We start from the raw sequence: 26,472 nt of genomic DNA on the forward strand, positions 1-26,472 counted from the left end.
ATTGCTACTGTATGGCAGTCTGTACTAATTGGTACCAGAAGCAGCATTTACTCTTGGCTAGCTCATGTGTCACATTCTTGAAGGCAGAAGAAAAATAGCACCCTCAGTTGCGATGTAAATTGGCAGCAATGCAAGGATCTGGAAGAAATACTGCGACAGATTCAGGAATAAATGTCCAGGGACAGAAATTGCAACTTTGCTTTGTGCTCTCCTATCCATTTAAACTTTGTTTAGACTCCAAAGGTCCACTCTCCAGGCTGTACTGTATTATAATTAATTTGTCAAACTCAGCTCACTACAAACATTCTATCTTTGCATGCTTATTTTCATATTCAAAGATAGAATGAGTTTTTGTGCATGCTAGTTTGTTACCTTGGCAATAGAGGGGCTTGCCAAAAGAGTGATAAAATATATCTGCTGTCACATTGGAAATGAATTTTCTTCTTAAATATTCTTGTTGGTATTTTTGTAATTTTTTGTATAGCATGACTATCAATGTGCTCTTGTTGCAACTGCTTCTTCATACTGCTGGGTGGAGACACTCTCAAGGTGGGGGCAAATGTTTTTACTTTGCCCTGAAACAGGAGTACAGTTGTAGTCGGGCAAAGCCATTCAGGTTTAAAGGTCAGTAGTGCATTGCTGTAAGCAGTAACGTGTTAAATTGCTGTACCTAGATCTCTGATTGTCCGGGAACTGTGAAAGAAGTCTGGCAGGAGCAACTTTCTGAGGAACCCGGAGCTTTATGAGAATACAATACAGCGGAGCTTGTCTCTTGGCTCTTTTCCCTGCAATTGTCAAGCTACTGTTGTGAAAAATACAAGGGTTTTTTTTCCTGATTTTTATTCTCTATTTCTAAATTGTGGATTACTGACCAAAAATAGACACTAGAAGATTTAAACAATCATAAAATAAATTTTTGTCAGTAACTTCCAGTAATACAAAGTAGAGTTAAAAAAAGGCAGGGTCAGGGCCAAGGGGTGAATTACATATGAAGTGTACCTGTGAAGTACACAAAACTTAAAAAGTTAAATATGATCAGTAAGACTCAGCGGAGTCACCTCACTAGTCATTTATTCATCCCATTATAGTGTTACTTCCAAGCTGCTGTGTTAACAAAAACCAAACCACTGCCCAAGACGATTTAGACTCAGGTCTGCAAAACTCATCAAACAATATTCAGTGAAAATCATTTAGCATGTACCATTAATTTAAGAGAAAAACAGGACAGTATTGGAAATTCCCATTTGAAATACTGGTTGTGACCAAAAAAATAGTGAGAAGGATGGAAAGAAAAAACCTCACGGAATTGTAACCAGTCACTATATGCAAAAAAAGCAGGAATATTCAGATAAGACTATTCAGATATCTTTGTCAGCTCCAGGTTTCAGTGCACCATGCTGTTTTACTCACTCACTAAAACAAAACTGAGACACAGAGACCCTAATAGCTGTGCAAGTTGTGAATTCCATGTGAGCCACGTTTAGATACCAGTGAATCTTTTTTTCTGACTGGGGTGACCCTTTCAGGATAAGCAAGTTGAGTTACTTAGATTGCCTTCCAGTAAAAGGTTAGGTCTAATGTTCAGATACTCTACAAAGGGTTGCACGCTGAAAGCATGGAAAATTAGTTTAACAAAAAAAGAGCAGAGAAATATTCTTGAACTTTTTGTGCTGAAGTAATTTGATACTTGCCAGCGAGTGAACTGTTTGAGTTTTTAGGGTTGCCATGGGAAAAGAGCTGAAGTTTTTCCAGGATTGGTTTAGAGGCGTATTTGCCCTCAACAGCCTAGAGGCCATAATTTGTTGCCTGGGTAGAAAAGAAAGAAATGATTCTCTGTTTCTTGTGACACAATGTTCCTGAAGTTTCACCTGAGTAGGACTGCTGCTCCAAAGGGCAAGCCCTGTCAATGAGGACTCACGCCCATGGGAGACAGTTCAGTCTCCACTTTTCATTTTTTCACTATGCATTGGATCAAGATTGTGAACAAGGACACTCTGTGTTGTGTAATGAAGAGTCCTCAGTGTTTGTGAGACCAGCATTGCATTTTGTATAGCTTCTTAAGTGTATAAACATCCATTTGTTTTCAAATGAGCTTATCTTGTTCTCAGGTCCCTTAAAAAGTATGAAGAGATGGTCGTACAGGTCTATGGTCCCACTTGTTTCCAACAGGCTTTGGACCCTAAATCTGCCCTAAAGGGATGCAGCATGGGAAAGTTCACATTTTGGCACTGCAAAGTTTATTTTAGTCAAAGTTACAGCCTATAAGAAATGCCCTTTCAACAGGAGTCACTGAAAAGCACTCGGAGTAACTAATTCTTGAGCTGCAGGGCACCCTCTCTCTCCCCCTGGTTTTGAACTGCTGTTGGCAGTAGTGGTGGAGTAGGCTGCATCTCGGGTGGTGTTGTTTTGTTAAATGCTTTATTGAAGTATTGTCCCAGCGCAGAGGTCTCATGTTCCAAAGTCTCTGAAAGAGGAGTGTTGCTTGGCAGTGGCTTTGAGTGTAATTAGCAGATGACTGGAGATTATCTTTGTCAGGATAGCCTTAGACTGGGTCAGTGTTATATGTTGTTGTGGAGGAAGGAAACAGAAGCTTTGAAAAATACACTGCATTGAAAAAGCACAGTTGAAGTCAGAGGGATATCTGTTCCTGCCCATGAAGGACAGCAGCTCTGCTGGCTCACTGATGGAGTCAAAATGAGAGCCAGTGTCTGGAGGAGAGGAATTTCTCAGAACTCATCTGGTTTTTGTGAGACTTGAACTGATGGATTTTTTTTTCCAAATTGGGCATTTTCAGAAGGGAAACAGTCCTTTCATAAAGAATGAGGAAAAATCATTCTAAGAGAAGAGCATCTTTTATCTCCTCATTGATACTCCCCCATATCACACACTTAGCACACACAAAATAGAATGTTTTCAGCTGAGAGAGGGTTATATAAAAATTTTCACTTATCTTCTACTTTACTTACCTAAGTAAAAATTTAACTTACCTTCAAGGAGAAAGGTTTTAGATAGCACTAATATGAAAACTTCGTATTTTCAGGAGAACTTAAATCTCCTTTGTCATATAACATTAATCTGTAATGACACAATATTAGCCAAATAATGATGAGGAAAATTTTTTATATTCTTAGAAATTACTCTGTAAAAGCAACTCTGTGTTAGCTTTGGTTTTACTCTTCAGTATGTGGGCTTATTTTTACTTGCTAATTACTCTGACCTGTCTTAATTAAGAGTAACAGCATGAAGTTTTCACATGGGGCAGACATCTCATTTCCGGCAACAGTGATCTTGTATTTTTCTGCTATGTAGACAAGTAGTGATGTAAATTACAACACAACTAGTACATCAGCAATAAAGCAAGTACAAACTGAGTAGATAATAAATGGTAGGGTATATCACTGATTGAAGGAAATTGCTTAATGAAAACAGGTGTTTTAAAGAAGTCACACCTGAAACTGAGCCAAGAAGCAGAACGACAGAGTAAAAATCGTATTTGTACACAGAAAATTTGAGATGACAGAAAAAGAGAAATCTGAACATTTGGCCTTCTACTTGATTTAAGGTGCCAAGAAGGCCATATTTTTATACCAATATGTCTGTGTTGAGCTACACAGAATTTAAAATGCTCAGCTAAGGGTTTTGTAGGGGAAAAGCAGTCGATGCACTGCTGTGCGTTGGTGCATCCTTCTTGGAAGAACTCGAGCTTTTTAGTTACTTTCAGTCCCTGCAGCCCCTCTGAGCTGAAGCAGTAGGACTTTCTGATTTAGCAGGAGTGAATGCAGTGGGGAGGTCAAAGAGAGTGAGCAGGTACATCCTCTCATCGTTGGTAGCAGCAGATGGTCCATCAGTACCACCAAAGCAATTTCAGTTCCATTTTTGGGCCTAAAACCATACTGCATAAAGTTTAAGATACTCGTTTCAGTGAAAAAAAGCTTAAAAGTGAAATCTGCCTCGTTCTTTGCTTATACTGGCAAGCAAAACCACACACATGTCACAGGCCTAATGAATGCGTGTGGTTAGTCCATGCATTTTAATGCTTGTGTCCTGCCAGGCAGCGCGACTGTGGCACGGCTTGGGGTTAGCATCGGTCGGGTGCTTCTCCCTGAAGGCAGGCCGCTGTGGTGGACGGAGCTGTATGGATGCAAGCTGAGATGTATTGGTGCTTCTGCAGGACTGTGACACTTTTTTTTTACTAGACACAGTCTTTATGACTGTGCCAAGAGACAGAAGACTTGATAGTGTGTGCTAGCTACCTAAAACAAGAGTATCTAGAGATAATACTTTCCAGTTTACATCAACAAATGGAACAGTTTGTGCATGGCAGCAGTTGCTCCTGGCTCTCTGTCGTGTGTTGGAAGATGTCTCTGTGGATTGGAGAAGTCTAGGACCCAGAAGCTTTTAGGGTGTCAGAAACTGAAATCATTTCATGCTGTGCAGTTCTTTTTGCTGCTTAAATCAGGTCTTTCTCCTACAGAGCTTTCTGAGGGAAACCCCAGGCTTGGTTTTGGTGTTAGATGATCTGTTTCTTTCAATATTGCAGCTGTCTAATTCCCATCTGTGTCTCATCTCTGCAATTGCTTCTTGGGAAGATTTGCCTCCTTGGTGCTTCCCTGCTGAAGCGTTGGTGACAGCTGATGCCCACTCAGGCTGTAGGGGAGCGTGAAGCCAGGGGAGCTGGAGAGAGCCTGTGGTGGCTCCTCCTCACTGACTCACTCCCATTGACTGTGACAGAGCGACCACATCACAGCAAAAAGACTCTTTAAAAGTCAAGTCACCTATTTCAGACATTGTCAGAGCTTCCTCTCCTGCCTGAAGCTACGCTGTATAAAGACTTCCAAGCAGAAGAAAATGAATGGTCAAAATGTGATTTTCTTCCTCTCCTTCAGCTTCTTGAGCACAGCTGGAGAGGTTATCCCCAGTGCTTCCTTCCCCTGCCTCCCGCCCTTGCAGAGTGCAGTGCAGGAGTACTCCTCACAACTGCTTCTGCTTCAAGTGCAGGTCCGTGTCATGTCCATAAATGTGTCTAATTCTTCCTGTGGTGCTCTTACGGCTCTTCCTCACTTCTCTCCCCCGCAAGAGACTTTTTCATCTATTCAAAATAAGAGATGATTGTAAAACTACTCTGAATTTATTGGCAGCTGTCCTGGAAACATACCTGTTCCTCCTCACAGAGGGCAGGGAGGTGCTATTGCTCGCTGTTCTAGACCGAAGGACCTGTGAAAGTACTGAAGGTGTCATCCATAACTTATAATGTTTTTCTGAATGTCTTATGTCAAAAATTACTTAGCCACTGTGTTTCCTTATTTGGATTCTTGCTAACAAACATAACAAAACTTGTCTGAAGTTCCAGTTGTTACTGTAATTAATAATAATACTTCTGATACAAAATATTTATGGTTTCCATTCATGTCTGCATTAAAGACAACCTCTGGGTTTTCATCTTCAGCAATGTCAACAGGGTGTATGTGGCAGAACCAGCCAAAGGGACTTGCTATTACTGTCGTTATCATTAAGCTTGCCAAAGGATGCATCCATAGTGTCAGGTTGATTAGTTTCCTTTAGTGTTTGTCCATGTCTGTTTTCTCCCAGTTTCAATGCAGGACAACCGAGTTTATTTATTTGGGGAAGAAAATGGGTGATCAGGAAAGATTACAGTTTGCGCTGTAAGGTCCGCGCACTCCAAATGCGGACACTGTCAGTGCCAAGTCCGCTGTGAATCTCCCCCACCAAATACGTAGCACACCCTGGAGGTGGGTTATAAAGGATAAAACTATAAGGTAGTTCTGTAATTATACACCTTCCTGCATTTTATGTTTGCACAGTAATGATGTATGGCCAGAAGAAGACCTGATTATTCTCAGAGCTTCTCACCAGTATGTATGGAGAAGTGACCTACTTCGTTGGTGCTGCTGTCTGCCAAGAAGACGTGGAATAAAGGTGTTCCAAACTTCTGAAGTTTTAAAAATGGCATACAAGAAGGGTAATAATACCAATAATACTCTGATGGAGCTTGTCGTATATACTAAAGCAACCATCATGCACTGAAGAAATGAGCATCACATGTCCCGCTGGAAAGACACATTCAGTCCCTTGACAGTATGTGACTGCTGGTTCTGGAATCATGGCTCTACGCAAGACTCAGGAAACCCAAATTCTGGCCTTGGTCTGTGCCTTGTTAGCTCTGAAAAAAGGAGAGGATTTTAGATCATCCCAAGGCCAAAACCATTGTTTTTCATGACTGCAAATATGCCTGAAAATCTCATTTCTCCACAGTGGGACAGGAAGTGTCTCTAATAGGTGTCTTTGGTTGTTCTTGTCCAAGGATGGTGATGCAAGGAAAAGAGGAGGTAGACAGGTTGTTGTACAGGTTTGAGGAGAGGTTTTGGCACCGTTCACTGTTCATGCAAGTGATACCAGTGTTTTTAGCTGGCAGGTGCTAATCTGTGCTCCTTGACAACTCTGCATCAGCTAGAGAACACTTCTGAAGATTAACCAACGATGTCAAGCTTAGCTTGTTGGTGGCCAGCAGCAGCACGTAGAGTAACAACAGTGATGGCGTCAGGAGCACAGGTAGTAATAATTAGTCCATGGCCTAGCATCACTTTCAAAATGGTTTCTTGCACACTAGAGTTACAAAACCTTTACTTTGAATTTTCAGAAATAAGAAAATGCTGGGGAAAAGTAGCAGTTTATTGGTCTTACATGGCATCGTTACAGTGAGCTAGTGGCTGTGATGCCTAGTCCCCTGCCCAAAATGGATGCCAGAGGCATGACTTCCTGACAGATGTTCACTGTAAATGTTTGTGCCGTTTTCTGCAGTGCTACTTTCCTCTGCGTGATGATCCATCCACATGGAGATACCTCACCCAGACGACTGGCTGGGATCGTAGATGCTCTTTTCACTTTCTGAACAGAGGCATGAGGAGCAGGCTTTATGACAGCAGTAGCGATAGTGTGTGGAAAGCATGGTTTCGTAAAAGGTATTACACTGTGATCACCAGCATACGTTGACTGTGGCCCCTGACACGGAGTGACTTAGTATAATCAAGAGTTGCGCATAAGAGAGACTATTTAGGAGTGTGTTAGAGAGACTTTGGTAACTGAAGGTGTGGTAGAACAGCTGTTGCAACAAGGTGCCCTCCACCAAGATGCAATTTTGCACGGCTTGTTCACTTTAGCAGGCACCAGTCATTGGAGGGATAACAAGCATGGATGACAAGGCAGTCAGTAGCAGCTGAACCTGGGATCAGGTCTTGTTCCTAGGCACACCTTTCGAAGACAGCATAGGCATATCCAGGGTATATGCAGTATGTTTGGGACTTTCTTAACACGTCAGATGAGGCAGTTCTTACGTTGCAGAGTTTACAGTATGCAACACTAATAACATGGTTAATGTAGCACTGAGGTGGCTAGCCCATGGGGAGGACAGCCCATGTGGTTGATCAGCCTGGAGAAGAGAAGGCTCTGGGGAGACCTTATTGCAGCCTTTCAGTACTTCGAGGGGGCTTACAAGAAAGATGGGGACAGACTTTTTAACAGGGCCTGTTGCGATAGGGTGAGGGGTAACAATTTTAAACTGAAAGAGGTAGATTTAGACTAGATCAAAGGAAGAAATTTTTGACAATGACAGTGGTGAAACAGTGGAACAGGTTGCCCAGAGAGGTGGTAGATGCCCCATCCCTGGAACCATTGAAGGTCAGGTTGGACGGGGCTCTGAGGAGCTGATCTAGTTGCAGATGTCCCTGCTTATTGCAGGGCGTTGGACTAGATGACCTTAAAAGGTCCCTTCCAAACTATTCTATGATTCTGTGATTCTTCATAGTTCATCTCCCTTCCAACTCCCTTAAAAAGAGTTGTCCCTACCCACTAGTTATTGTAGAAAAATTCTGTGAAGATTCTTGGTAGTGGAGAGCTATGAGAAAATGCCCCGAGCTTACAAAACTTTTTCTTTTTCCAAGAGCAATCAGTTTTCATCTACTGCTGTATTTTTCTGGTCTTATTCATAAAAGAAGTATTAGAACCAGAATGTGAGGCTTTTTCTGTATTAGTCTCTGCAACATATTTTGTTATACTTAGTGATGTGTCTTTTCTAGATTGTGCTCTGTCAGTGCTCTCTGAAAGAGAAGCAAGCAGTCGTGTGTGTATTTATGGTGTCCCTGGGTGTGCCGTCCAGGATGCCTAGCAATAATACCTGCTTCTTTGATCATGCAGTTTGTCATTATTTTGATGCTATATAAATGACTGATGACCCTTTTTCTTTCACTTTAGAGAAGACAGAATTATGTTCTGTTAACAGCAGCGTTGGAGTGAGCCCATCAGTCCTTTGGGTTTTGTTTGTTTTGATGTACACATTGAGCTCTGGTATCCATTGGGTTGTCACCACTGTTGGTGGCTTTTCATTTCCTCTGTTGCTGGATTATGAGTGCTGTTGTAAATCCTTATAAGTGTCATAGGTGAATTCCATGGAAACTTATTTCTTTCTGATGGAGAGATAAAACCAGATGATGTACTGTATTTTCCTGAAACAGAGCTTTTTTTTTTTAAGTAATGGCTTAGGAGACTTCATTGTAGTGGGTACTTGGCCAGTGTGAGGGTGAAACCAAATCTGTGAAATCACAGGGAATGACAGAATTCCTCTAAGTCAATTCCCGCAAGCAATCCCACACACGGTCTAGGAAAAATGGCAGCAACAGACTTGGTGAAGTAGGTCTACTTAAATCAAGTTGAGCATACTTCAAGGGAAAAGTTATAACTGTTTCTTTTATTTTTAGCAAAGTAAAATCTTGAGTGACAGTTCTCATGAGTGTACTGAGCAAGCAGTTCGTTACTGTGGTGGATAGACTGTTTCACAAAGAAATAAAGTTTCCAAGCACAAATTTTCTTTTCTACATTTTAACACCCAGGTTCATTTAACAGAATCAGTCAACCATTAATTGTGATCATGCAAAATGAGGGAAATAACATACAAGAATATCCTCCTTCTTCCTCTAGTCAAAACACATGTTGAAGGCAGTGGGCAAGATCATATGACCAGTGTACAAAACATGGTGAGTTAATGTCAGGCAGGAAACAAACACTATTTTATCTTGATGCTATCAGTGATCCTACAATCTCAGATTGCACGCTTAGGTAAGATACTAGGTAAGAGTGGCGTCATGTATTTGGAGATGTAATGATAACTGTATTCACCGCCAACTGTATCTTTAGTTCCCTTCTCATGTGCAAACCTAAATATTCCAAAACCGTGAGCAAGATCCCAGAAGCTGTCTCTTCTGTCTAATCTGGTTCATGAAAGATCATCCCAAACAAGAAGTCAGTGTATGATTTGATGCTTTGAAAGAAAATTGTCCTGCAGTGTATTCAGTCACTTCAAAACAAATCTGAAACTGCTGCCACAATATACTAATGCCAATCATTGAACAAAAGGAAAAGAATGGGGCCAGTTAACATGATGAAAAGGAATTCTGAAGTAAATATACTCATTTTGTGATGTAATTTTTCCCTGTACCTCACCCTCATCTAATCTTTGTCTTCAGCAAGCAATACTTACCTGCCTTTCTCGTCATCCTTCAACAGCTAGTGATTGTATCTCCATTTTCCTTGATAACATCCATCTCTCTTCCACATTTGAAACACAGGTGTCTCATAATTTATCAAAATGAGCCATTCCAAGCTAAACTCATAGCTGTTGTTTTAACCTGTACTTGCTTGCATGCCTGCTGCATTTTAGACCTAAAGATTTGTGGTCTAACCTTAGCTCGCTAATATTTTAATTGGGTCTAGCTCCGCTGATTGATCTTATGTTGGTTGATGTCATCATGAATGAGGTTGGGGTTTGAGCCCTTAGTGGGAATAGTAGTCTTTGACAACAGAGAGAAGGTTAGCTGCCAGGGGAGCTTAGTTGCCGGCCTGCGGCAGGGCTTTTTGTTGCTGTTGAATGGGCTCTTCTGACTGGTTTGATCTATTCTTGTGTCAGGGTGGAGATGTTTGTCTTGAGTCGTGCATCACACAAGCAAAAGATAAATCTGACCCCTACCTGCTTCTTTTTCACTACACACAGGCTAGCATCATTACATCTACAGGTTGTTTTCTAGCTTGATGTGGCCTACATAGAAAACCGTGTTCATGATTCTTCCTGCTTCCTGTCTTCAAGCGTTGAGACCCACAGAGAAGCAGCAGGCAGGGGTACGTTACATGAAGAAGGCTTTATCTTTTGTAAAAGAGGTCTGTGAAAGACGTGGAGTAACAAAAGACTTTTCAGACCTCCTCTGTCAGGCTGTTAAGCAGGTATGGACACCCTCCGTTTTGTTTTCCATTTTAACTGGGAGTTCAAACACCCGATGAGGTTAACAGCAGGAGCAGAAATTAATACATCCTTTAAGGACTTTAAAAATTACCCGATGCAGATGCAGTTATTGCATCCACAAACAGAAGCTTAGGGAAGGAGTTGAAGGTAATCACTGTTTGCACAGTTTCTCCATTTGTGTGTTGTGTGGCCAGAACTTGCACATAGATTTTGCAGGTTATTTTAGACCAAGTAAATTGTTACATTTCCTTATGCTTATTTCTGCATCAGTGTCTTTTCTCCTATTTTATACATACTAAAGCAGCATAACATGTTCAGCGGCATTGGACAGCATTTGGTATGTGACTTATTTTACCTAGCTTTTGGATATATTTATGAAGGCTTCTTAGGAAGATGATTTAATTAAAATAGCCTTTTTCTTGCATCAATATCACTAAAAATCAATGTGAGAGAGGTTTGTGGATCCATGTAAAACATTTATCATCTCAGTCTTCTTGGAAGAGGCTATTAAGTGTTTCATATTGATGTAAAATACCAGAGTTAAAATTTCCGTAGAGTGACTAACATCTTTACTGTTTCAACCACTACTTTATGTAAAGCTGGGAGGTTTTTTGCAGTAGCTTTGCAGTAGCCATAACACAGTTACTATACTTATGATAGTATTGAATAGTATTTTTGTATTGCAATTGTAATATATTTACTACTTAAAAGAAATCAATCTGCACTAACAACTTTTTGAGCAGGTGCAAGTGAGCCCAGCTCCTGGCATTGCACTGGGCAGCAAGCTGGCATGCTTGCCCCAGGGGCAGTCGTTCAGGAGCCTCCAAGCAAGGCTGTAAGGAGAGTAGGCTTCTTCAGACCTGAGAGTACATACAGCTACATAAATACCATGCTGCGGTGTTTTATGTTGAAAGAGAAACAGTGATATAGAAAAACATGGGTACATAATTGTATCTTCTGTAGGGTGTCTGTAAAAGAGGTAGAGAAGATATGGGAAATTGTTTTCCTTTATTTGAAGCAATGAACATGATATATGCGTGGGACTGAAGTTCAGTAAAATTATTACCACTAATAATGTGTAGTCTTTCATTACTGCCAAATGTGGAGAGTTAAGTGAATTAGGCTGCCAAACTCTGACCTCTAAAATACGAAAATACGCTTTTCCTGAAGGTCTGTATAATCTCTGATTGAAGGCCATGTTTATGTTGAAAGTATGATAGAAAGTAGCATCAATAATATAATCAGATTGATGCAGCGTTAAATTACTGCTTTAGAGCTGGAATAGACCTGTAAACCTGGTTAGTTTAAAAAGTACCCATGGCTGTGTATATTGCTCAGCTAAAAAGTTAATACATAGTATGGAGCATAACCTCTAATGGTATCCATACGGGGGTGTAAATGTAGATCAGTAATCTTCAGGTCTAGCTTTGCTTAGATGAATGCAAACTGGAACTTCGTTAGGAGAAAAGACTGAAACAGAGACTGTATGCAGATCATCATTTCAATGTTTTTTGCTTTTTCCTGTCTGTGAATCTTTACTAGTAGGGCATTCTTAATGAGTTGAATTAAGTATTTTAAATATTGACATGTATAGGCCAACTTACTCATTCAAGATCACCTTCTGCATTTATAATGACAAACAATGAAAATAAATCATTTATACTCAACTGACTTTTGCAAGCACGCACATGCTTTACTTGAATGAAAGAGCACAAATTTAAAAACCCGAAGTTAGAGTGAACGAGAGAAATTTGTCTTTTGAAAGCCTTTTCAAACTCTGCAACATCACAGGACAAAAGCAGCAGCTATTTTCATAAATTGGAAGTCTTTTTGGAGTAGGTAATTGATTGATTTTTGGTCTGTTTCCACAGGTTTTCAATACATATTCCAATGAAGACTATGACAGGAGAAATGATGAAGTTGACCCAGTGGCTGCATCAGCTGAATATGAACTCGAGAAGCGTGTGGAAAAGCTGGAGCTCTTCCCAGTTGAACTAGAAAAAGGTATGGAGTCTGTGTGCCATTTCCAGTTCCTGTGACACTGGTCTACAAGTCTGAGGAAGTCTACACATGTGTACTAGAGCCTATCTTGAGTTTCCATGAATCTGTTGTATTCACCTTGGCCTTTTGGATTTCAAGAATTGTTTGATACAGAATTAAAGAAGCCGTTGAGAGGCATGCAGTTCTTCCTTTCTCTAAGGGAGTTGTTTTGTGTCACTCCATTAACATATGATTTCACACAGTGTTTGATGCAATGTTTTCATTCTCCACTGGAAGAGTAAAAATATTGATTGTTGTTCTGAGCTCCTTATAAGGGTGAAGATGATATAAGGGTGAAGGTGATATTTTTTGTGTGTAATTAAAATGGTAGAATAATAAAGTTTTTAAGAGGAAGCAAAGGGGTATTAATGTTACTGACATGGAAAACCAAGAGGAATGAAAGCATAAATGTTATCTACCAAATAACTATATAAATCAAATGTAAGAAGTTTTTGCTTTTGCTTTCCTTTTTCACAGATGAAGATGGACTTGGCATAAGCATTATTGGAATGGGAGTCGGAGCAGATGCAGGCCTTGAAAAACTGGGAATATTTGTCAAAACAGTAACAGAAGGTGGGGCAGCAGAAAGAGATGGCAGGTAAACTAGACTCAGTATTTGGAAATTTTCTCAGCAGTAGTTGCTATGAATTATGATTTTCAGAGGAAGGAGTTGTTTGCTGAATGTATGTAATGAGAACTCAAAGTTGTAAAATTTGGGGACTTCCTTGGTAAGGTCCAAATACCTGATATGGTTATGAGAAGACACCAGTTTGGTGTACTGAGTTTAAACAGCTTAAGGAGAACAGATTTGCCAAAGATGTGTGTTCATGACTACCTGAAAACCCAGATGCTTTAGCCCAAGTAAAGCTGGAGATTCCAGATTGTGTATCACTTTTGAAGGCAGTTTAGATTTTAAAGGTGTTGAGCTCCCACGTGTTCTTTTGCCTTCAAACCAGCTTTAAACAATCAGTAGTTATGAAAGAGTTCTGCTCAATATTTGATTAGGAAAATAATTAGTGTATCTGAATGCTTAAACTCTTATTAAATACACCTACTTTCAAGTTTACCAACACAGGCTGTTACTTTGTTTTTCTTATTATGCATGGTCTTCTGCTCCAGAGTTCAGTTTTCACCTCTACAGCACTGAAAGTACGTTAATTAGTTGGAATGGGAAGCTGTGCCATAAATCTTGCCCACTAAAGAAATGAATTGGTGTTTGTAGTCTTATACAATGTTCATATAAAACCTGGTTGCTTCTAGAGCTGCTTACTTGGTATGTGCAGGTTAAAGAATTCCTTTTGAACATCCAGTATTTCCCATCATACGGGACAGAGTTATCTGTGCATTACACAATACCTGCCAGAGTCAGACCAATGTTTCTCATTAAAAGTTAGAAAAACACTTCACTATGTAATTATTTAATAATAAAAAGTATTCTTAAACGTCTTCCAACCCATATAATTTGTTGTTTTGTCCCAGTGCATATCCTTTGTAAATTTGCATGCAAATAAAATATTACTTACTTGATGCATTAGCAATTGAGTCTACTTCTATTTTTAACCATTAGTGATTTGTTATATTAGTTATAAGTAATACCAAACACAAACACAGGTAAATAGAATAAGAATAAACTTTAAAATACTGTCTTCTAAAAAGCGTATTGCAATAACATGTTCCTTATTGATGAACGCCTATAACTTTTCAGCTAGGCAAAAGGTGGTTCAGCTGTGGAAACCACACAAAAACTAAATCGGAAGGCTCTACATGGCAGGGGGTTACAAAGTTTAATAACATTGCTCTGAAACTACTGAAGTATACTGTCTTCCAGATGGGGCTTGCAGGTATCTTTACAGATCTTGGCAATAAGATAACAGGTTGAAGGCCAACTACTGATTTATCATAGGCCTAAAAATCATGAAAGGGAGTGAAGAAGCTGACACCTCAAGATGTCATGACTTCATCTATTACTTTAAATTTAGGTGAACGTTTTTCTGAAAGTTACGCTTGAGCTCAGCCTTAAGGCACTAAGCTCACAACTGGCATTCTGTGTGAAATTCTCTGGTTGAAAATCAGTCACATACTACTGCTCTGTGACGATCTGTATTTTCTGTTCCTCTCATTATTCACCTATTTGAATGGGCTACGGAAGTTAATGTTCAATCACAAGTATCTTCTTTTATTTCCCTAGATGGCATCTGAAAGGGGCTTGTCAGCTGAGAAAAAAATAATACCTTTCTTTGACCATTCTAATATTTGTGTTGGTTTTCAACTGGCTGAATGTTCAGTCAGATGAGAAATAGCCCTCTGATTTTCTCTTTGAGAGCCTGACTGATCATTCACTTAGGAAAAGGGTATTGTAATCCTCTCAGTCAGGAGCAGTTGGTTCTGTAATAAAGTGCATCAACTGTAAAGGGTCCTGTTAACTTCATCTTTGTCAAAAGCCTTGTTAATCATTAACACTGATAGCAAAACAAAAGTCTTCTAACAGAAAATAAAATTGTATTTCCACAGTTGCATCAGATGTTCTGAATAACCACATAGCAGTCTTCAAGCAGGCTTTTCTGAAACTACAATTTAAAACATTACAGTATCTGTAGGATAACTCCCATCTTTTATTGAAAGACCCATTGAATCATGATATAAAATACTTGCCTCCCATGGAAATTCAAAATCTGTACAAAGGAGTTTCTCAGTGATTGAGCACGGCTGGCTTGATTCATGTTGATGCAAACAAACAGGTAGTGTTCAGTTGTCATATCAAAAGGCGTTGTGTGGCAGTATTAACTCCAAGAGGAGTGCTTCAGGATGGATCCAAAGGCAAGCATGTTGATAAGTAATAAGAAAGATTATTAATAGTGTGTAAAATATGAAATCAGACTGCATATGAAGAATAAAATCTTTTCTGAGATTAGTTCATAGCTGCTTCTTTCAAACTATTGTGGTTATGAATCATTCACATTGTAAAGTATTTTGGTAACATTGAGAACAACAGTTTTGAAACATTACACAGTTGTTGAAAAATACTCTAAATGGCTCTGTACAGGTTAAATTTTTCATTTGATCACACAGAGCAGTAATTATGCAAGGAATTTGTTCAACTCTAGTTGCTTCACTTGTGTAGTTGCTACTTCATTGAAGTGCTGCTTCACATAGGCAAAGTTTTAAGTCATGACCATTAAAAAATAATTTTCAAAAGTCAAATTGTCAAAATTTTAATTTTTAAAATTTTTTAATTCTTAAAAATTGTCCAAAAATTACTAATTTCATTAATGATAAAAGCCATTAAACCTCTGTAATTCAGGCTTTGTCAACCAGAGCCTAATTTTTCGTTCATGTTTGAAATTAGATTTGAGCAACAGAGGAAGCCCTGGAGCTCCTAATGGAGGGGATCTAAAGGGAAGGCTGCCCAGCAAACATGGCTGTGAGAATATTTTGGTGTAGATGATGCCTGGGCTGGCTTGTCTGGGGAGTTAGGACTAGGCTACAGGTACAGAGCTGCGGTGGGAGTGGGGCTGGAGAGAGCATGTCCAAGGAAGAGGAAGACAAGAGAATATGTCTCTGAGAGTATTTCACTCCGGGCAGTATAGAATGTACACGGCAACAGACAGGAAACTTCTTTTTTGATTACGTGTAGTTATATAATTTGAATAACAATTATGTTAGTTGTATGTTGTTTGATTTGTATGTTTGTTTATATATAATTAAAATATATGTATGTATAGAAAGAGGGCAGGTTTGGAGAACAATGGCCATAAAAATAGGAGTTGAAAATGAATGTAGGAGCTGTACAAACAATAAAGAAGGAGAAACAAAATATGCCTGAAGGATGAATGGAATCAGACTGAATTGCAGTAGATCAAGATAGAGCCACTTATGAAGTTGCAGGCAACAGTTCTCTAACGTGACATTTCATCACCTGAAATACCGTAACTGCATCTGTATGAACACTGCTAGTCCACTGCATAGTAAAGTTTTCAGCCAAGAGGGTTCCCACTCAGCAGGCACGAATTTCTTAGACTTCCTTGCTTGGAAGTCTTGCAGCACCTCATATTTGCTACAGTTAAAAAAAAAAATTGTTTTTTACAGTATCAAGATACAATTGATATTAATGTGATTGGTGTATTTATTAAATGCTTCAGTGAAAACCAACATAGAATTCTGTGATTAAAATGTCTGCTATGATTTTCAAGATAAGAGTTTATAGGCTGTCACAAACATCATTTTTTCAAGGTTTCTTGTATACAGAAGGGAGATCCTGCTCAGAACACAGTGACATTCTGTGGTGTGAGGCTGCCAAAGAATAAATTTTGTAGTTTCTTACTCATTACTGGAGTCCTAAGAACTGAAGATACTGCTTGGACACATGTAGAACTGCAACGCATTGCCCCAGACGTGACAGAGAAATTAGTGCTCCAAGTCAAAATGCCTCAGCCCTCTTTTGAAGCCTCTGTTGTTCTTTAAGAACAAGTCTTATCACTAAGATATTCTAAGATATTCAATAGCTTAATTTAGGTATTTTCTTACAATTTTAATGGGATTTTTTCGTAGTTCTTTCTTGGTTCCTTTGTAAACTGTATCATTTGGATCAGTAGCATCCATGTAAGTACTTGAAAATTGCTCCCTTTCAGTAGTTCTGAATGTGTTGTGTTTTCTTAAATTTTTGAAACTGTAGGACTTTGTGGATTTCTGTAGGATGTTTTAATATAGCAGTCCTCCTTCCAAGAATGTGTAATACAGATGAGTCCAATACCTGCTCTAGGGATTTTGTAGCAGCGCTTGCTTCAGATAAAAGCAGCATGGTTTTTATTCTGCCTAACTTCCTGCATCAAATAATGTGTCAACTGTGAATAGGTGTTTGGTTTCAAAGAGAGAGTCCTCATTAAAACAGTCCATGGTCATCTTACTGTGTGCAGCAAGATCACGCTTACACTGGGAATTCATCTTTTTGGAACAAATTAGACAAAATATTTTAAGAGAGTAGGTCACAATTAAGACTGATGTACAAACTCTTTTCTCCACAGATGAGCAGGTTGTTTTAGTTAAATAGCACATTTTTTTTCCATTAGCATGAAATACCAGAGCTATGTCTTATGCTGTTTTTAGGCTTAGGAAAGAATGATACAAGAGCTGTCCAAGTATCTCATTTAATTTAAGTCATATGACAAATTTAAGAGTTTGTGTTGCTGTATTTATATACAAGGAAAGTGACTGGATGATTGATGCTATTAATTGTAATGGTAACTTTGAAGTGGATTTATGAGATGTCTGTGTGCAAAGAATGATGTATTTTTCATATTTACCTCAATCATTTTATGACTGAGTTTTTCTTTACAGTCTTCGTTTAAAATCAAACTAAAAAGATACCTGTATGCTAAGTTTTGCTGAAAATTCACTCAAGATTTCACACAATTATGTATATATTTGTGGTTTTCCCCTGAAAGGATCCAAGTGAATGACCAAATTGTGGAAGTTGATGGCATCAGTCTGGTTGGTGTTACGCAGAATTTTGCTGCAACTGTTCTTAGAAACACCAAAGGGAAAGTCAGGTGAGTATTTTAGAAGGAAAAAAAAAATGTGATTGAATACTTGAGAATACCCGGCTTCTTTCACAGGATTGTTAGTATGTCCAGGTGGCATCAGAGTTTTTTGGCCTCTTTGTGCCTTCTCTGCTTTTATCTCAGGACAGGGATGAGCTATGGTATTACAGATTTTTGTTTTGGCTTAGATTTTTAAAATATGACCACTGGAACAAGCTGAAATAGAAGATGACTCTTCACTGGTCTAGATCTCCATGGACGTCAGACTGTTTGTATTTGCTGGAATGACAAAGGTCATGGGTGTTGGTCAGATGGAAACTCTGCTGCCACTGATCTCCTCCCTGCTACTCCACTGGGGAGACTGGCCACGTTACTGCCCCAGGGTTGGAGGAGGAGCGTGGTGAGCACCCTGGTGCTTGCAGATGCTACCTCAGCACAGAGGAGAAGAGAGTACTGGATGCAGTAGTGTTAACAGCTACCAAATTGAGGAGAGTAACTTAATAATTAATCCCAGTATTAATTCATTGAGCTACCTGAGACCCTGCGCCATCTCTGGGTTTCTCTCTGTTCCTTTGCTGTGGTTCATTGAAAAGCATCCCTGTAAAAATCCATAAAACAATGAATATGCTAGAAAATGTAACATATACTGCAAGTGAAATTCTGAAGAAGGCTGTAAAATGTTTGTAAATTAGTAAGAATAGTGTTTCCCTAGAAATGAACTGTTTTGCCATTTAAAAACGTATAGAGTCACATAGCTTTTCTGTTTAAAAGCTTATTAATTTCAGTAAAGATTTAACTCTACAAAATAAATCCAAAAGCAACAGCCATTCTGTAGTTGCCCTTTGGTTCTCTCTCAAAATCCTCTCTAGGGAATATGGCTGAATTCTTTAAATAATGAGTTCAGGGCTGACTTTTTTTGAACCATGAGTAAACTATTAGGGGTATTATATGCAGTCCCCCTCAGATGGTGGTGCTGTATGCTGGCGTGCACGTTTCCGCTATAATTCCATAGCTGTTCCCACACAACATTAAGGAATAATGTTGGGATGTGGATTCTGCAAAGAATCTTGGGCGTGCTTGATCAAGGTGGTATTTGAAAGAGGTTATTTAGGAAAAAAGTTACTAGAAATCGCAGTGTAATTACAGGTGAATGTATTTTTGTGTAACATTTACAGTTTTAGTTACATCAGTACTACTTCTGCAAAGACTCACACATACTGTGAGTGTTCCTACTGAGTTAACTATAAAAATGAGTATATACTTTATTAGGTTTTCTGCAGAGTTGGGACCTTCAAACATAAAATCCTTATGACAGAGAATAATGTCTTCCTGTGTTTCGGTACACAAAACAAATGCTATGTATATTTTTTTTAACTAAAAAAAAAAAGAAGAAAGCGCTCACATAAAACATATGTATTATATACATTTAAAATCAGCTTAGTTTGTGTAATTATTATTTCACAAGTTACAGAATAGAATACTTGTCTCCATGGAAAAGTAATCTGTTTGGAGAAAGGAAGAAACATAAGACAATTTTCACAGAGTGCTCCCAGAATCTTCTCCTGGGAAGTAAACTACAGTCAGACCGATGGGAATCTAGACTGTTTTGTCACAAAATAGTGAACTGTAAAAAGTATTTCTTCCTTGTTGTTGAGTTCACATTGTCAAGTGTACTATGTATCCTGGGCAATGGGATCATTGGTTTCTGACAAGTCTCGTTTATCAAGGAGAGATATGTGACCTTCTGTATTTTTCCTCGTAAGTAAGCTTCAGATACTGAGTTTTCAGAGCAGTAATGACCCAGTGCATTAATGTCACAACTGGATTAAAAAAACTCATAATATGAAATTAAAACAAAAATTAAAATGTAATATAAATGACGATATAAAATAATATTAAGATAGTATTAAATAAAACAGATATATTAGAATCTATATACACAGTGGCATACTATGTGGTTAGCAGCATCTTACTAATGTGTATGTCTGATTAGAGGAAAGGAATGGGTCGAATTTGGTGGAACTCCCCATATTTTTTGTTTCATTTAAAACTTCATGGAAAAAAAACTCAGGAAGACTACCCTTCTGCTTTATGCAGGCCAGCTGAGAAATGCATTATTTTTTTTCTTGGTTTGTGGTGGGCTGGGAGCAAGACTTGACAAGATGGTTAAGCATCATGTGGCACAGGCTCTTACCTGGCTCCTGGTCAGGTCGTGGACCGTTGAGTTGTCTGATGCTCTCCTGGCACTGATGAACTGTATTGGTTTTAGCTACTCAGAATCAAAAATGGTTCCAGAAAGCTGTGTTTTGGAGGTAGAGATTTCAGGATGCTTGACGTTTTGGCTTCAGTGTGGATTTAAACATTTGCTTGTAAAGCGAGCGAGAGCTAATACTGATGAATTTAGATATTAAAAAAAAAAAAAAGAAAGACGTATTGTTATCTTGCTGACTGGTTTTCTTTTGCTGTATGACAAAAGAGCCCTGCCTGCTGCGTGTTTTGTGGACAGATCCTCTTTCCCACTTACCCCTGTGTTAGAGCTGGGATGGAGAAATCCCTCGTCTCCACCTTCTTTGGCAGACAGTGCTCACCTCTGCACCTGAACTGCTCCAGAACCTTAGGGACAACATAAGAGGATCTTCTGGGGCAAAATCCCTCGCGTGCCGTCAGCTCTTGCCTGTTGGCCGTGCAGGGAGCGGTGCTACTGACCTTTGAGTGCACCGTTCCCGTGGCAGCTGCCATCGATGATCCCCGTCACCGCGGGAGGCAGGAGCGGTGGAAGAGGTTGTTGCTATGCAAATACCTTCTGTCATTCCTGCGGCGAGTCCGAGCTGAACTACAAGTGTGCAGGCAACGTACAATCGCACACCCCGCCTAATTCAAGGCAAGGCAACTTTATGAATCCTTCTTTCATGGGAGGAATCACATACATACTTACTGGCATGTCTGCTATTTCATACTGTCACTTTAATGGATTTTATAGAACTGGTTTAATAAGCATAGTTATCTTTGTGATCACAGCATGAACTGTGTGTACCTCTCTTCTGCCTGGTGTCCTGTACACACACAGATCTGTGTGCATTTCACTGGCGTTACTTCATGTTTATAACCCACAGCATTACATATACACAATAGTTTTGTCCTTAATCTAGTCACAGTGCATGCTAGTTTTTGTAGCAGGGTTTATTACGTGAGATCAGTTGCAAAGAAAGGACATTCATGAACAGAATGACATTAAAGCTACTTCTTAATTCTTTGCAATAAGTGCAGTCAGTACCTCTTCAGGGAGCTTGCATAATACCAATACTTAGCGATTCATTTTTCTCCTTGAGCCTTCTGAACACTTTGAATGATCCTGACAGTGGAAATCGTTGACCTAGAATAGATTTTTGCAATGTTTCTGCCAGAAAAATGTATCCAGACTGTCTGTAGCTGGTGCAGTAAAGAATCCATGAAAATGAAGACGTGACTTTTACCTTTTGAACTCTTCTAGGTGAGGGTGAGAGGAGGGGAAAGAATAGCACATATAAGCATTTATGATTATTCTATCCATTGTTTGAAGTGTTGGACTGTTCAGAAGAGTTGTCATACCATAATGGCAGATCATTGACCCAACCGATTTGGCTTCTCCAATGATAATAAATTCAGTTATTCTTTCTTACCATGTTTTATAGGAAGATAATCAGCACCCACCAGATGTACTGTGGTAGCCTATGAGACAAAGGAAAGAGAGGGAATTCTTTCATAATCCCAGCTGGCAATCCGCTTCTCTTTTTAGGGATGAGAATTAGTGTCCTCGTGACTCTAATCTGGGAAATACAACTATGTTTGCTATTTCAACTGATGTAAATATCAAGTCTTCTTTATAATTTTGCTTAACTATTTAGTTTAGTAATATCTCTTATTAGTGGATCTCAGAATTTGATTACGTACAGGAGGGATTTTCCTGTGAAATGTGTGCTGTTTTTCAATATTGTTGTCACCCCTGCTTTTAAGATTAATGGATCAGTCAGAGGGCAGCGCCAGACTAATATCACTAATTGTTCCGTGCTGCTTCTGACCTCGTTTAGGATGTAATCCATCGAGTTGGAAGTTTGTGAGTGGTGCCTACAGTCATAAAAGATAGGATAAGGAGGCAGCTTGGCAGTGAGAATCCTATACTGTCATGAAGCATCTCCTGTGTTATTTTACTTGTAGTCTTCTCATGGACTGTGGTGCTGAGTAGCAGACCTGAAGTTCTTTGAAGTTGCTTGGGTGATGTTGAGCCTTTCTGTTCCCACTCTTGCCCCCTGTTCTTCATCATAATGAAAGAGTGCTAGGGGACCCTAATGTCTTCACCTAAAGCTCACTTGGAGAGTTGTATGCCTCCAGGGAATTTTACTTTTTTCTGGAACACACCCATAAGAGAGAGAATACAGTTCTTCTTAGAGAAAACTGTGTCCTTTTACCGTACTTACCTCATCTCTGTCCCTCCTAGGACAAATACAGGAGCTTTCAGTGGGAACTGCACTTCTCTGCCTCACTGGATACAAAGATTCATGCCCACACAGCTGTGGGAAAGGCAGGGTCCCAGGAAAGGAAGATGTGGTCTCGGGTAGACTTACTGCACTGATAAGGAGAAAGGGTCTTGCACGAGAGTCATCAGAAAATACATCTTTCATATGCTGCTTGTATCCTTTTATCATTGCTGCTTTCCTCTGAAAGGTTCCTTTTAAGGAAGTTAACCAAATTCAGTGTTGTACTGGAGAGGCGAATTTTAAATTCCGTGTCCTCCTTCCGCATCCTGTTGTATGAATGTGACTAAGCATTTTCTCAGCTTTCCAAACTGTTGCTAGGCACTGAGCAGATGCTCTCATGGTGCTTTCTGAGTCAGTTCTTGAGTTTTCAGGGAACCACACAGAACCTGTGCAAAACCTGTTTCTTTTCTCATGATTTGCACCACCTTGAAAGTAATTAATTGTACTAACTGTAACGTACTGATGAGTTTACCGGTTTCTGTTTAATTAAATTCTGCTGAAATGCATCAAAGTCTTCTCATCTTAATAAAGAATCTAAATAATTAGTTAGCAAATTTTGCTTTGTTTAATTAATCTTCTAGATCATTGAAGAGCAGGTTCTAACAATAGCAGTGTGACTGTCAAACCCTGGGGCTTTCCACTATCAACTATTCTCTGTTCTATTAAAGATTCATTTATTACCATTTTTTGTTTTTTCCTATCTGGATGTCTTTAATTCAACAGAGGCTTTTGTCTCAACTCCCACTCCCAGTTCACAGCCTAATTTCTTCGTCTCTTACTGCACTGCAAATGCAATCTTTCAGATAAAAATGAAGTTTTTACTTTTCTTTTAGATAGCTCTTATACAATGAGCAGTTAAAGGGCAAAAAGTGAAAATACTCACTTCTTAATTAACACCCAACTTGATATGTCATTTATTCTTTCTTTAGCTAATTCCTCACTCCATCTTGAGCTGATGTTTTTCTGGAAAGTATACTGTCTCAGAAATGGTATTTGCATGCCTGCTGTTAGTTTTGTTTAACATCACAACATCTGGAAAGGTAATTTATACAGTTGTGTCTTTGCAAGCACTAAGACAGTGTAGAGGACAGATGAAGTCAACCGCAGAATCTAGCCAGCAGCAGTATACCCTGGTGGGAATGCTGTTTGCTCACAGTAACAATGGACAGCTTTGCTTTATTTTTGTGACTCCTTCCCCCAGATAATCTTCTATTCTTCCAGTGCACATGCCTGTGCAGATTTCCTCCTGCTCCTTACTTCACCTACCTGTGCTCTTATCCTATGAAACAGCTGTGTCCTTTAAACATTTGCAGGCATCCTCCATACTGCAGATCCACATTGTGGAAGAGGCAGGAGAGATTTGTACTGCTTCTCAGTCCTGGGTAGTAAGACAGTACCCAAAAGCAAAAGATGCCATACTCTGTGTCTGATTCAGAGAGTTGGATTATGTTGTCTTTTTTCTGGCTGGGGTGGTGGTTTTGTTCTTCCTTTCCTTGTCTGTTTCTTTTTCCTTGAATCCAAGTGCCGGAGCCAAGGAGAAAAAAAGAAGAGGAACGAAAAGCCCTTTGCTCTGCAATGCTGGTTACTGCGCTGGGTCTTCCTGAAGGGCTGCTTAAGAAGCCATGCGTGCTTCATGCACTTTCTGCTTCTTTGATAAACTTGAATCATGGACCTGGCAGAAACGAAAGTCATGGTGCCTTGCGACAAAATAGTGTAAATTTATCCTTTTTATTCCACTATGGCGATACTAAAGATTCTGTAATATGATCTGTTTATTTCTGGTCTCTGGAAAGAACTCCTGCAAGTGCTGGTAATTGTTCTATAAGACTACCAGGAGTAGTGTACTGAATAATTACTCATGAGTACTGTGACCCCATAACACTGGTGAGGTAAGACTGCATTCACTGCTTTGCTGGTTTATATTCCTTGGCTGTGCCCGTTCTAGTAGATGCACTTGTGCCTTGGACTGTTCTTCGGCACTGAGGCCAGCTGGCACCAGAGTGGTCGGTGCTCTTACCATTAAACTTTCTTACCTTTCAGAGCAGGGTGGCCATATCCAATTGTCCGTTGGAAACATTCAACCTAACTCCTAGCCTTTGCTAACTCTTGGACTGTGTCCGAGTATTATTTGGTAGAATATTAGTTAGTTTGGGCCAAACCATTCCAGACACTGTTTCAAGGTTTTAATAGTGTAGATGATCAATTACTAGTGCTTGGGAGCATTCCCTGGCACTGTTTAATTTACTGGCATAAATATAACCCGTGTCCTGACATCTTGCTAATTTGAACTTTATGGCAAGCTATTTCTTGAAATATTTGTACATTTGGACAGGAAATTAAATGTTTGAGTGTGAAATATATAGAGAAATCTTAATTTAAAAGATTTTGGCTGAATTATAAACCATTTTGCTAGATATCTAGAGCATTGTTTTAAAAAATAATTGTAACATGAATTAGTAAGATTTAGCGGGGCTGGTTTTCATTAGGAGTGGCTTTTCTTTTCCTTTCCTGGAAAAAAGAGCAACTTGGCAGGTTTTGAATCACTCCATCCTCATGTTGGTTGGATCTAAACATAAACTCCAACCGCTGCAACTGAAATACCAGCATAGATGTTTATTCAGCCATTTTTTTTACTCTTTCGAAGTCCCAGGTACTACATTGTGGCAGCTTCCACCCAGTTTTGGTGCACCTTGATTAATGTGCTACAACAGTGCGACAGCTGGGCAGAAATACCCACCATTCATCTTTGCAGAATAACTCACTGAGCCACAGAGATGGTGCTGTAGGAGCATTTAGCTACCCCTGGACTGTGCTATGAGGGTGGTCCAGCTTGCCTAAAAACTGGATCATCTAATCACATTAAGGACATGGTCTGAACTCAGCAGCTTACTTGTGACCCATCTATATTTTTTTCCTGGATTTCCTTCCTCTGGATGCCAGCAAGGGTGAGGGAAGGCAGATCTCACCTCAAAATGTGGTCAGGTTTTAGAAACATTCCCAGGTAGCACTTGAACCTTTTGAACAGAGCTGATGTGTGTGCTTCACTGGCATTCAGGTGTGTGAAAGCATAGATTTATAAATACGTTTCTCTGAGCTGGCCATTCCCATAAGAATTGTATGGTGCTGTAGGGAATGCTGATTAAATGATCATCATGTATTCAAGGAGATGTTTTATGCAAGCATTGTGTTGGACTGCTCTCAGGCTGTCTGGAAGAAATGCAAGAGATTCTCTACCCGCACTCTCAGAATAGCAGAGTAATGTAAGGACCAGAACCTGGAGAGGTGCCAAAACATTTAATCCCTGGGCTCATTTTGAAATACTCTTGAATAAAACTAATGTGTCAGTGAGGCCCTAGACTAGAATTGATTTCTGTGGGAATAATTAATCTAAGTGCATTAATACTGGTGTGTGGGTTTTTTACATGACTTCCTAATAGTCTGACTCAATATCCATTTAATGTTGATAGTGGCATAGCTTATCAGGGGCTTGTATCCAAGATGCTGTGGAGAGACTGCTGAGGCTTTTCTGGTACTTAAGCTATTACTTTGCTGGTCATCCACCAGCACCGTTGATACTGTTGAGGAAGACCTTGAGTATGTCTCTGAAGAATAGCCGCAAGCAGGTTGAAAGCTTATGGGTAGGAATTAGAGGTCGAGGCAACAAAGGGAACCTTGTGTTTGGTGTCTGCTATAGGCTGCCTGATCAAAGGGACACTATATAATTGCCCCTCTACACCACTCTGGTGAGACCCCACCTGGAGTCCTGCATCCAGCTCTGGAGCCCTGAGCACAAGAGGGACATGGACCTGCTGGAGTGGGTCCAAAGGAGGGCCACAAATACGATCCGAGGGATGAAACACCTCTTCTATGACGAAAGGCTAAGGGAGTTGGTGTTGTTTGGCCAGAGAAGAGAAGGCTCTGGGGAGACCTTATTGCAGCCTTCCAATACTTAAAGGGGACTTACAAGAAAGATGGGGACAGACTTTTTTAGCAGGGCCTGTAGCGATAGAAGAAGGTGTAATGGTTTTAAACTAAAAGAGAGTAGATTCAGACTAGGTATAAGGAAGACATTTTT

General features: G+C 39.6%; 1 protein-coding gene across 3 annotated transcripts in view; it reads left to right on the plus strand.

Annotated features, from left to right (window-relative positions):
* The window catches only part of PPP1R9A (protein phosphatase 1, regulatory subunit 9A), a 140,401-nt gene that overhangs the window by 65,512 nt on the left and 48,417 nt on the right, over positions 1–26,472 (plus strand). For all 3 annotated transcript variants that reach the window (XM_010287264.1, XM_010287265.1, XM_010287266.1), the window contains exons 2-4: positions 12,178–12,310; positions 12,824–12,944; positions 17,788–17,892. In XM_010287264.1, coding sequence (XP_010285566.1) covers positions 12,178–12,310; positions 12,824–12,944; positions 17,788–17,892 — 359 coding nt within the window. The remainder of the gene's footprint in view (positions 1–12,177; positions 12,311–12,823; positions 12,945–17,787; positions 17,893–26,472) is intronic.

Source organism: Phaethon lepturus, unplaced genomic scaffold (assembly GCF_000687285.1).
Source record: "Phaethon lepturus isolate BGI_N335 unplaced genomic scaffold, ASM68728v1 scaffold10245, whole genome shotgun sequence".
Taxonomy (NCBI): domain Eukaryota; kingdom Metazoa; phylum Chordata; class Aves; order Phaethontiformes; family Phaethontidae; genus Phaethon; species Phaethon lepturus.